Source organism: Diplotaxodon limnothrissa, linkage group LG10 (genome assembly GCF_057381915.1).
Source record: "Diplotaxodon limnothrissa isolate DT_005_m linkage group LG10, D_limnothrissa_male_GT1.1, whole genome shotgun sequence".
Classification (NCBI taxonomy): Eukaryota; Metazoa; Chordata; class Actinopteri; order Cichliformes; family Cichlidae; genus Diplotaxodon; species Diplotaxodon limnothrissa.
The window spans coordinates 26075482-26088630 of NC_140605.1; the positions used below are offsets into that span (position 1 = coordinate 26075482).

Genomic DNA, 13149 nt, shown 5'->3' on the forward strand with positions numbered 1-13149 from the left:
CAAGCTAAATTAGGGTGTAAACTGTCATTCCTAGGATGCGTTTAGGGAGGTTACTTTAATCAGAAACTGAAGAAGTTGCGTAGCTGAGGTGTTAAATATATTTAAGAAGATGATAATTATGTTGTAACTTCAAATGTTGTATTTTATTAATACTTTATATGGCGCCAAATCACAGTTGCTTCAAGAAGCTTTTGCTTCTTTTTTTTTTTAAGGTAAAGATCCTGCAATAGTACATAAAAAAATCTGAACAATCAGACGACCCCATATGAGCAAGCGCTTGGCGACAGACGGAAAGAAAAACTCCCTCCTAAGAGGAAGAAACCACCAGCAAAGCAAGGCTCAGAGAGGGGCAGCCGTCTGCCGCGACTAGTTGGGGTTGAGGGGAGAAAAGAGAAGTGAAAGACAGCCAGAGATTAATAATAGCCAATGATGAAATGCAAAGTGGTGTATAAAAATAGAGGGAGTGAAAAGGAACACATCATGGGAAGCCCCCAGATGCACCAAGAGTCTTTCAGCCTCAGTTGCCTGTATGACCATCGCAGATGAATATTAACTTATCCCAAAAAAAGCTGCATATTCCAACATTTGAGAAGCTGCAACCAAAATATGTTTGGCACTTTGCCTAATTATTAAGTGAGATTTTTTTAAAAAGAATTTAGAGTAAGATGAGTCTCATCAGTGTTGTTGTGCTTTCTATGTTTGTTTCTTACTAACTGTTTTGTTTTCCTCCTTAGGTGAGTATAGGCTGTCCAGAGAAGATGGAGCCCATTACCAAGGTGTCCCATATCCCCGCCAGCCGCTGGGCTCTGTCCTGCAGCCTGTGTCGAGAGCACACAGGGACCTGCATTCAGGTATATTATCAGTGCTTTGCCCGTCTATCTCATTGTCTTCAAATGTTAAAAGAAAAACCCCAAAAACAAAAGAAACACAGCATTCAAAACGTCCACAGGTTCTACAGTGCTCCAGATTATGGGTTTCAGTTTTTGCTTCTTTTCCTTCTCTGGTTGCTAAATCTCAACTACCAGTTTGCAAACAAGTTAAACCAAGATAAGTGAGGGTGTGATTTCAACAGCAACAAGTTTCCTCTTTTTAAATTATCATGCAGCCTGCATGCATGCTGTACATCAGCCAGAGGTGGTTTGTGGATATGTGAAGGTTTCCACTATGTGTAATATTTATTACAAAGGGTGAAACACTGATCCATGAATTTATTAATGAAGCCTTGCAGGTAAAAAGACACAAAATGAGCACAGCATGCTCCAAACACAGCATTTCTCTCATCAAATTATTGTAGTTTTTAGTTTCCTGATAGGCAATGTGGATGTGTTTGAAGCGACTGCTTAGTATGCAAACACAGCCCCTGCTGACACACTTACACTAACCCACTTCACAGACATCAGCCTGTGCATGATTTAGCTTCAAAAGTGCCCTTAAGGTGAACCGCAATCCTAAAGCATTGCAATGCTTTTGCATTTGCTTGCAGCATATGCACATCCCAGATGTATGTACTGGATACGAACGCGTGTGTGCGTTTGCGCATCGGCGAGGGTGTTTCCTGACAGTGTATCCCTGCTGTAGACTATCAGCGAACCCCCTGAGTTGGAGTCGTCCGTAGGGAGAGTCTCACTCTCCTGTTTCCATAGCTGAAAGCAGACTGCTGTACAAACATACTTGCTAATCAGTTGAGATGCTTTTCTGCACAGCAGCTCGAGCAGCAGGAGTTCTTTGTAAACCACGTTGTGGAGAAAAGTCGGAAATAAGAAATATTTTTCCGCCTCGAAAAGTTTCAGTCCAGGAGAGAAAATTTCTTTTAATCTATTTTTCCGATTTAAGTGTTTGCTGTGATTTGTGATACAATCATTGTAGATCAATTGCAGGACAATGTATTCACACTATAGCAGACATTAAAGCACAAAGCATGTGTTACCACTGATATCTGTGTGTTTTTAATGTTGAGTAGGTCAGACAGCTTCAGCCTTGAGTGTTCTTCACTTCGGCACCACTTCCAACAGTGAAATCCACTTTTTGAAGCCTTCGTCTAATGACACCTTGTCCTGTCTCTTTTCATGCTGAGCTACTAACAAGCATCTCAAGCGCTCATAACAAAGTATACATATCTAACAACCATTAGCCAGGACGTTCTGAGTTAAGAGTCTCTTAATTAGTATTCTACTGAAGATCTGTGCACTAGAAGGTCAACCAGTGCCACCTGTACTGTATATGTAAAAGAGATTCTGTGTACAGCTTTTAATAATGAGATTGTTGTAGCTCTAAGTGTGCTAGATGGATTAAGTGAATAGAAAAAGGTCTTGAAAATATGTCGTAAGAATTTAATTTGCTTTATTATGACTCTGGTTATTCCCATATCAAGCGGTGGACATCCAGCAGCTCAGATGTTGGAATATCATAGGATTGGAGCTGAATTCTGTTTAAACATACAGAACTTTGTTTTAAAGTCTAGTCCTGTGCAGTGCTGCACATTTTGTTATTGAAGGGATACCAAGTAAATACAGGGCTAGTATTGCGAAGAACAATACTTATACTTTCAACTTATAAAAGCAACTTATGTAGTAGAGATTTAAGAGATGTGACCCTTAAATCACAGTTTTTTTTACTTTCCACGGTTACAAAGCACACCAATCAACCTTTTATGTATTTTGAAACTGGGCTTTTTGGAGGAAATTTGCCTGCTCTAAAGCACTTTGGATCAACTTCTGTTGTTTAAATTTGCTTTAGGTCAAAAATAAAATAGATGTATTGGGAAACACAAAAGGGTTATGACAGTTTTCATAGTGCATGTTTGAGGTATATTTTTTCATTTTCAAAAAAGAAAACAATTTAACACGATTCAGTGGGCTACTTTCTGAACTTGGAGGATAGGAACAAACTATTGATCCTATCGCGCTACAATACTAGTATTGTTATTGATACAATTGACTATATTGACGATTGATTGACATATAAGGAAGATGCTTGAGATCTCTCAAGTGATCACACTGATTAGTTACTGTAGGTCCAAGCTTCTCTCTAATCTCTGCCCCTTTCTGGTTTTTGGGTGGGAAAATGGTGCAGTGGTTAGCACTGCCGCCTCACAGCCTTTCTCTGTGGAGTTTGCCTGTTTATGCTCCCTCTGGGTACTCCTGCTTCCTTCCACGATGCAAAGGATTGCATGTTAGGTTAATTGGTGACTCTAAATTTGCTAAGGGTCCAATGTAAGTCTATAAGCTCCAGTGCCTGCATGACCCCGAATTGAATTTGTGGTAATATAACGAATGGATAGATTTGTTTAAAATTAATTATGGAGAGTGATAGAAAATCGGCTAAACCTAAAGATGAAAAAGATGGGAAGTTGCTTCATTGATTTTTCTGGTTGGTTTGTACCAAATACATGTGCAACAAAAAAAGAGAGGAAACAAATCCAGAATTTTTCAGGTCAAGGAAATGTTGATAAATCGCAAGTTGATACACAAGTTAAAAAATGTTCCAGAGTAAAGTATGAACAAACCTCAGTCTGAATAATGTCGGGGGGGTTTTCTCAGTTAAGTCTTGCAAAGATTATTTTAGAGAAACATGTTTTCTTCACAAACAGAAGTAGCCGGCAGCAGTGTGGGCACTGATAAAAACATTATTAATGAATCCCTGCCAGAACAGAGCAGGTGCAGTCGAAAAGGCCAGATGAGTATTTTTTTCTTTTTCTTTTTTTTTTCCTCCGATGACTTGGCTCATACCAAACAACACATTTAGCCAACTCCACGCTGTGTTCAACCTTTTGCCACCGAAAAAGTGAGAGCAGCTGCAGTGGTCTCAATCTGACATTTGGTTGGTAATAAAAAAAATGGGTTTATAGTGGAGACCTTTGACCGTAACTCTACGTTTTATCAGGATGTTGTATTTATTGGGGTGTCTTACACAGGCTAAGCATGTGATTATTGGATCACACCTTCTGTTTCTTCATCACTGGCTTTATTTTCTTGGTGATTTATCTGTGCATCAGGTGAAACTGTCAAGCTTTAGCAAACAGTGAGTGTAGGACTCAAGTGCGGGACCCGGGCAAGACGGAGAGAAGTAGAGTGCATTTTGAGATTCTTTATTCGCTTAGAGACATTGCACATGAACTAACTTAAATGAGCTCTTACTCACTTTAAAGAAACGTAAACATAGAAACAAACTTTATTTAAATACAAGGCTGAGCTCAGCTGAACATATGAATGCAATTGACTGGAGAGAGAGGCAGGCATGAGGAGCGAAGGCAGGTAGCGAGGGTAAGATCTGTGAGACAAGAGGACAAGTTAGACAGTGCAGAGAAGGAGGAGGAGGAGGTGAGTTAGGCAATGTTGTCCAGAGGATTATTGTGAGAAAACCTTACTTGAAATCCGAGGTAGTCGGGCCAGGGGAGGGTGCCAAAAGGGAGAGGTTTTGAGCCCGCAAGGAAGCTGGTGAAGGGTGGAGCGTGGGAAGGCTCCGAAGAGTGGCAGCGGTGATCCAGCAGGTGAGTAATGATCTCAAGTAGCAGCAGAAGAAGTGGCATTCGTGAGAGGTGAGTGGTTGCACATGGATGTGAGATCCGGGGCTGGCTGGTTTAGTGGAGACGAGGAGAAAAGGCACAGAATTACATGAGAAACAGATCATAAGAAAAAGCAAATAAAAACAAGATTAGCCTCTTCACCACGTCGGGTGAGCTCATAATCTGGCGGAGTGTGGATTGCTGCGCTGGTCTTTTTGTTCAGCAGTTGATTGCTCTGATGATCAGCAGGTGACCTGAAGGGGAGGAGAAAACGTGGTTGCAGCTCCACTCCGATGGGGTGGAGGAAAACAGCTGCCTTCTAAACCCACATCTGGCAGCTAACTCATTGGTCAAAGCTTCTTATGACAGAGAAAAGCCATTTAGTTTTACCTTAAAAAACAATAAAGGACAAATTAAACTCTTTAAACACGAGAATGTACACTGAAAAGCCAACCAAACTGTCATAATGATTTGAGGGCTGTGCAAAATCCATTAGAGCCAAGGTTTCTTTGCATTAGCTAGCTTGAAAAACACCTAAAACCCCAGTTAAAAATAATGGATAGTTATCCACTGTCTTTGTTAACCCAGGCTGTGTTTGTTGATCGCATACAATGATGTGCCACTTCACTCTTCTTTGACACAAAATGGATGGATTGAGTTAAGCCTGATGAGTCAAGATAATCAGGTCATGGAAAGAAAATATGGATATTAAAAAAATATATATGGTAAAAATCTAGCAGGTGTTGCCAAGAAGACAAAATGGTAATACTGCAGAATGTTCACATGCTTATGCTTGTGCATATGCAGTCATTTCAGACTGCTGCACATCAAAAACAGATTTCATAAACGTGATCGCTATATCAGACCTGATACAGTCCCATAGTGAAAAAAATATGGAAATCATTTGTTTTTCGTCAATAAAGGTAAAATTCATATAAAATATATGCACAATATGAAGTGGGACTTAAACAAGTGCTGTGAAATAAACTTTATGGGTAGAATGTTGTTATCTATTGGACACAATATCTTGGATACATTGTCAAAGTTTTAGGAGAAAATTTGCCACTCAACAACCATCTTGGTAACAAAGTGGCAGCTGTGGTAAACGCTTACTCCATTTGTAACTAAGATGGGCAATTATCAGTTATCATAAAGCCCCGAGTCAAATAAACGGGGAGAGATATAACGTGAATTCCAGTGGTTACCAGAATATAAAACTGTCTAATCTGATAAACAATGAAATAGTTTGGTGATTTTACCCTAAAATAAGGTTTCTTTTTTTTGTCATCTACAAAAGGCGTGTATGCTATGCACAAAGTTACGCAATATATGCTATATCAGTGTTTCTAACTGTTTAGGTGTTTATGGACTTTCTTCACCATAGCACAAGTGTTCTGCTGTGCCACATCATACATAAGCCGAGAAACAACACTAGGCACGCTTGCATCTTTACCACGATAATGAGTAGATATACAGTGGGGGAAATAATTGGTATACTAAGTGTTTTGACTTGGGGAGGGACGTTCTCGTCCAACATTTAGTAGGACATGACCGCATCCATTGGCCCTTTAATGTGGTGAAGTCATCCTGTACCCTTAGCAGAAAAACACCTGTGAGGATAGTGTTCTTTTTGTCATACTTGGAATTTCTCTTTTTCCAAACATGGCAGGTTGAGTTGATGCCAGAAAGCTCGATTTTACTTTCATCTGACCACAACACTTTCTCCTGCACTTTCTCTGAATCATTTAGATTTTCAGTGGCAAACTTAGGCAGGCATGTACATTACCAATGCTGTTAACAGTGGTGTTTCTTGGCAAACTTAAAAATTTTAGCAGGGGATCAGATACTTACAGTGGTTTGAAAAAGTGTTTGTCCCCTGATTTATTTTTAGTTTTTGTATACGTGTCACACTTAAATGTTTCAGATCATCAGACAAATATAATATTAGAGAAAACACAAGTAAACACAAAATGCATTTTCTAAATGAAGGTGTTTATCATTGTAATAATAATAATTCATTTATAAACTGTAATTAACTTGTGTTTTAAGAAATCGGGAAGGGGGCAAACACTTTTTCACTTCACTGTATTTCCCCCAGTGTACAGGCTGCCACACCTTTTGAACTTCTAGGGTTCATCTGCATTAGCACAATAACACAGTAGGTTTATGTTTTCTCATTTTGCTGTTGATTGACTGTTTGCAATCAGTAGTGTTCATATTTGCTGTTATAGCACTTCCCTATAGATTTCTAACGGGGTTTGTTTGAGTGGTAAATCTCCCTCATAATCTCTCTGATAATGTATCTGGTAACGTTAGGGAAAGAACTGGTGAAAATGTGGTATTTGCAGGCAGTTTTCAATAAAAACCAAGCTTGTCGTGCTCAAAAGACTAAAATATATAACAGTGACTGTACAACTTGACATATTGAGCCAATTAAAGCAAGGAGTCTATCATCATTATCCACATTGGGGAATAACACACATAGGAGGTCTCCATTAGTCAGTTTGCGGTTTCACATGGATTCACATGCTGTTTCACAAATCATGTAAGTTTAATGCAGGATATCTCTGTTAATCCTCCCACACACAAATAGGCTCTAATATTAAGTCCATAAAAGATGAAATGAGAGTGGGTTCATCTGGATCTCTCAGCATACCTGAGATTACAGTCGCACACTTTTCCATGTGCTGCTGAAGGTTGTAGTGATAGATTGGTGTTCGGGCTGATGATGACCTACTTTAGTGTGACAGTAGAGAAGACCGCAGCACAGTCCAAAGCCAACCCGAAGTTCAAGCAAAAAAGAATATGCTAGCCAGTTATGTCTCCTTTTTTGCCTCATCGTACAAACCACATTTGGAAATGCCGAAAAGCCCAACGCCAGTTAGGACTGGACTGTTTCTTTGGTAGGAAGTAGTTCCAATTAAAACTTTTTAAAGCTTTTTAGAAAGTTTTTATGAAGCATAAAAGCCAAATAAGGATAAGAGAAATAAAGGGAGAGAGACATTTGTAGAAAAGTTGTTTTCCAGATGGTTGAGTCGGTCGGATCAGTGAGGTTTTTTTTTTATCATGCACTGCAGTGCAGAGAGTCACCAACGAGCCTCCTGCCGAATCCTGAACTACTTTGATAAGTGCAGATCTACACACACACTCACACATACTAAAAAAATGTGCATGCAGCAGTGACACCAGTACAGTCACAAAGGTTCTCGCTTTCTCACACACACACACACACACACACACACACACACACACACAAAATCGTAGCATGCCTGGAGGGACTCAGTGGGAGGTCAGCTCTTAGTATGACCTGTAATGGATAGCACTGAGAAACATGCACTCACACACATATTGAAACATATCCCAAGTTACCAGAATGTCAGCAGAAATGGGAAAGCTGTGTTTGTTGTGACTTGGTCTGTCTTTCTGCTTTGCTGCACTTGTTCTGGAACCTTGATAACGCAATAAATGAACCGAAAATGACAGCTTAAAACAAACAGGTTTGACAAAATGTCTGAGAACATGAAGACATTTTTTTTTATTTCTGTGTCCCTTAACTCAATTCCCTCTCTGTCCCTGCTCCCAGTGCTCCATGCCCTCCTGTATTGTGGCCTTCCATGTGACCTGCGCCTTCGATCACGGCCTGGAGATGAAGACCATCTTGGCCGAGAACGACGAGGTGCGCTTCAAGTCCTTCTGCCTGGAGCACAGCAACACCAGTACAAACACCAACAGCACCTTCAGCTCAAGCGGAATGAGCAACGGCAATCACGTCACCGCTTCCACCGCCAACGGAGCACACGGTGGAGCCAGACCCGAGTGGGCCGCCCCCGGTCTCACCTCCGAGCTTTGGCAGGACCAGCAAAACGAGACAAATGGCAGCAGCGATCCGGCGCAGAGGTCGGTATCGCACCTGGTTTCAGTGTCGGCGTCGGAGCGGGCTGAGCGCGACCAACTGGAGAGAGAAAAAGTGAGCCAGAGGAAGCAGAAGCTTCAGGAGCTGGAGGATGAGTTTTACCGACTCGTGGAACCCAGGGAGGTTGCCGAAAACCTGGGGCTACCCGTCTCCCAGGTGTGTTAAGCTAGGACCCTACAGCTTCTCATTAAGTTATAAGAAATGAGGTTAAACACTCGTTGCGATAGGATAGGTACGCCTGTATGTGTATCAAAAAATACCTGCTCTTCTAGGTAGTGACTCAGGTATAGGCACGAAGTGCACAGACATGGTCAACAAGATGAGTGGCTGAAAAAACTCACTGATGAGAGAGCTCATAATAGCAGCACTTGTTCCTGCTAAGAGGGAGCAAGTATGCAGATACTGTGACTGCTCAGTACAGCAGCGACGTGCAGCAGAGCATTTCAGAACGCCCGATTCACCGAAGCATGAAGCTGTTAGGAAGTGCCGTTTCTGTCCAAAGAACAAAAAGCTGAAGGCTCCTATTGATTGATTAAATCTGGGAGAACATTGCCTAGTCGGAAAAATGTGTTTGTGTTAAGAGTATAAAATTATAGAAATATGAGAAGACTAATCATGTACTTGCCTCGATTTAGCACACTGGCTCAAGTGTTCCCCATTCATAGGTATTCGTAGACCGCATGATGAGTTACAGGTATTTGTTTAGACCATGCTCTGTTCTGCTTTCCAAACATGGACGCTGCTGCTGGAAAGTGTTTTATTTTTAATTTTTTTTTACTAGGAAAGCTAAACCATGGATTTGAAAGAGTTCTTTTTTATAAAAAGAATTTTTGATACTGAGTCAACACTTCAGGGCCATTTTGGGTTTTAAAAATATAATAGAGCTGAGAGAGAGAGGAAAAAACTCAGGTATTGTCTGGTTAAGGTCACAAATCTATGAGAAAATATTGTTGTGTTGTCAAAGAACCGGTTCACTTTTCTTGGCAAGGTTGGGGCAACCACATTACACCACAGTGCCTCAGTGTGCTTTGTGTCTTGTCTGCAGTGTATGATCTAATAGAGGTATTCATTGTAGTTGGATACACTAATGAAATACTTGCGATTGTAGCCATGTTGTCAAATACCCAGACTTTGAAGAGTCATTGCTTACTCAGATCACGAGTGAAACGTTTTTCGTAGTGCTGCACTTCTTTAATGTGTGCAGTCCTGTTTTATTTTCATTGGTGTAAAAGGTTGATCCTTCAAATGTGAATATGAATGGGGATTTTTAACAAAAGAAAAATGTCACGTCTACAATCATGGGAAAAATGAAGTTGTCACAGGACTCTATACAGCCCTGTGAAAAACTCGGTGAGGTCGAACAACTTTTAGCGTCAGTAACTTCAAGTAATTATTTTCTGTATGACTTTATCAGCCTCTCAAACTGTTGTGGAGGAATTTTGGCCCACATTTCTTTAAAAACAGTTCACACTCCATGTGTGCACACCTCTCTTAAGGTCCCACCACAGCATTTCAATCAGGTTAGGGTCATTGCAACACGGTGATTCTTCTTATTTTCAGACAGTTGTAGGTTTGCTGCTGTGCTTAAGTTCATTTACTTGTTACATGACAGAATTTCAGCAATGCTTTAGCTGTCAGACAGATGGACTCACACTTTACTCTAAAGTACTTTGGTGTAGAGCTGTTCGATATAACGATATATATCGGATGACGATATAAAAACATCTGTCGTTTCATTTTACGCTATCGTTTGTTTCGTGGTGTCGCAAAATAAACTGTTTACGGCAATATTTTTTCATCGTCCGCTTGTTTATGTTCCACATAAACCTTTCACAATAAAGCTCAAGATCCTGTTGAGACTTTTCAAAATAAACTGAATCACATGAAAGAGCAGATTATTTACGGATGAGAAGAAAAAAGAGCCGCCAGGTGCTAAGAAATAAACCTTAGACTCAAACGTTAGAACAGGCTTTTCCCCGCAGCACGCCGTGTAATAAATACAAAGAAACTCCATGAAATTTCTCGGCCGTTACAACTTAAGTCTAAAAATGTATAGTTTCATGCATCGGTTAAAACACTCGACTCCGGGTAAAGGACGCGCAGTTGGAAACACTTCACGCAAGTCGAGCTGCCCGAGATTCACAGAATTTACAGAAAATGTTAAATTTTTGTGATTTATATCGTTATCGGGACGATAGAATTCTTATATCGGGATATGAGATTTTGGTCATATCGCACAGCCCTACTTTGGTGTACAGAGGAGTTTCTGGTCAACTGAATGGCTGCAGAACAAGCCCGAATCATCACCCCACCACCACCATGCCTGACAGTTGGTGTTTGTGTTTGCGTTATACATCATGGACAAACATCTCTACTTTGGTCTCATCTGTCCTAAGGACATTGTTCCAGACGTCTTCTGGTGTTTTTCAGATGCAATTTTGCAAACTTAAGATATGCTTTGGGCTGATTTTGTGAGGATCCCCATTCCTGACCAGCAAACTACCAAAACTTCAGTGTTTATAGCATTGCTCACACTTGGTGATGATCAGTTTATCAGGTGTATTTGATTAGCAGCACCTGGTGGCTATTTAATTAAAAAAATTCCTACAGTATTGAGGCTGTAATGGTGCACCTAGTTTTTCACAGGACAGTAGAGAGTCCTTTCTTCTCTATGTGACTATATGTGTATTTTGTAATTTTGTGAGACCTTTGTAAAGTTTTTCTTTGACTTTAAAATCACAAAGAATATCCAAGTATTTGATCCTTAATTTGAGAAAATTATTGAAGTTTAATATGACTATAAAGTTTCCAAAGCTGGATGACTTTTTGAAATAAATCTCCTGCAAAAATGTGCTCTAGAATTTCACATTATAATGCTTCAGTGCCTCTAATTCACAATTAAAAACAACAAAAAAAGGAAATAGTCTGAAAGCACAGTACAGTGGCCTTCCATGTGACCTGCGCACACAGCACCTTCATTGACCAGATGCTCGCACTGATTTTTAACTCCATGAAATTTCTCGCTGCCATCTTTGACTTGAATTGAAATCAAACATGGCAGCGATGCGAACATTATGATAGCGTAACAGGTAAATGTGTGTCTACGTTTTAAGGTGGACTACTTATATCAGTTCTGGAAGCTGAAGAGGAAGGCCAACTTTAATCGACCTCTGGTGACCTTAAAGAGAGACGAGGTGGACAACCTGGCCCAACAGGAGCAGGACGTCCTCTACAGACGCCTCAAACTCTTCACACACCTCCGACAAGACCTGGAAAGAGTGAGTTGGACAATCAGATGCAGACGTTGTTTCGATGTTTGTTTGGTATGAAGCCAAAGAAAACTTGTTTCTTTGCAGAGTGCTTTATTCTGGGATCATTTCTTTCTGTTCGTGTGTGTTCGGTGTGTGTGTGTGTTTCGAACATGTGCGAATATTCGTGCTCGGTGCTTGATCCATCCCTGTATCGCTGATATAATTTCCGAGTTAATTTACATTTTTCCGAATGTTAATTAAAAAGATCATTGACAGTATCATATGAAGTTGATTTTTGCTCTCATGAATATTGATGTTAAATGAATGAATGGCTCAAAGGATGATGGGGTAATGAAATGACTCAGGGATATAATGAGTGACTGACTGATAGCCAAGTGTTGGAAATGTAAGTGAAAATTCACCAACTGTGGAGAATTCATTTGTTTTTTCTATGATCTGTGATCATTGTGACAGATTAGTTACTTCATGTAAAAAGTCAGTGAGGCACTCTCGGAATTTCCTCAGATTTGTTTGTTTGTTTATTTGTTTGCCGTGTCTCTCCCACTCTTCTGACTTGGAGAAAAAAACTTCACAGAAAATTCAGTCTCAAGTGACCCGGAGCACAGGAATAGCATACATTACATACTGTAAAGTCCCTCGGGAAGTGGAAAGTCAGCTCTATAGTGGAAATTGGTTCAGACGTTTTTCGTTTTCATTTTTCTGAGAGCCTGTGGGTTCGTTTTGTGATGCTCCTGAGCCCCCTGCTTGGAAACAGTTTGTTATTCCCCAGAGAAAGAGATGGTAATGCTTGTGCAGCTGCCGTGCCATGGAGAGAAAGGCTTTGATCTGGAGTTTGTTGGTGGATACCAGAAAAGGTGCTCCGCAGCGACTCCCTACTTTTACTGAGGCACCTCAGATGGTTTCTAGCTTGGCCCAAATGACATCAGTAATCAAATATGGTAAATTTCATGATACTGTCAATTTTTAGAACTGAACGCATGGTGTGATTTTTGGGAGTGTGCTACATCTACACCTTGATTGTTGATGAGTTCAGGTAGACCAAGTGTCCTAACGTAAGAGCGAGCTAATGGGCATTAATTGTACTGGAGGCTTTAAACCCGGCGAAGAATACTTTTCCGGCTTCTGTGGTTGTGGAAGCAGAAGTTTAGGGAGGCTTTTGAAGCTTTAACTGCTAACTCTAATTAAAGGTGTCTGTGGATGAGAAAATTGAAAGATCTAATGGAAGCCTGGCCCATCTCTCAGGTGAAGAAATTTCAAAGGGTAGTTGAGATTCGTGCTGCATGTTGTGTTGCATTCGTAGTAGCTGTTGTAACTGGATTGATCACATTTTGGAGGGTTAGCAGTATCTTGGTGCAATGAGAAACTTGTTGATCTATTTATGGAGAAAGGAGGTTATGGAAGTTTTTTTTTTTTGCCCTGCCCGACACAATGTTCCTTAACATTTAAATAAAACACAAAAC

At 40.4% G+C, this 13149-nt stretch overlaps 1 protein-coding gene across 3 annotated transcripts in view; it reads left to right on the top strand.

The window, feature by feature from the left end:
- The window catches only part of jade2 (jade family PHD finger 2), a 233130-nt gene that overhangs the window by 133507 nt on the left and 86474 nt on the right, over positions 1 to 13149 (top strand). For all 3 annotated transcript variants that reach the window (XM_085364657.1, XM_085364658.1, XM_085364659.1), the window contains exons 8-10: positions 735 to 851; positions 8088 to 8573; positions 11531 to 11695. In XM_085364657.1, coding sequence (XP_085220783.1) covers positions 735 to 851; positions 8088 to 8573; positions 11531 to 11695 — 768 coding nt within the window. The remainder of the gene's footprint in view (positions 1 to 734; positions 852 to 8087; positions 8574 to 11530; positions 11696 to 13149) is intronic.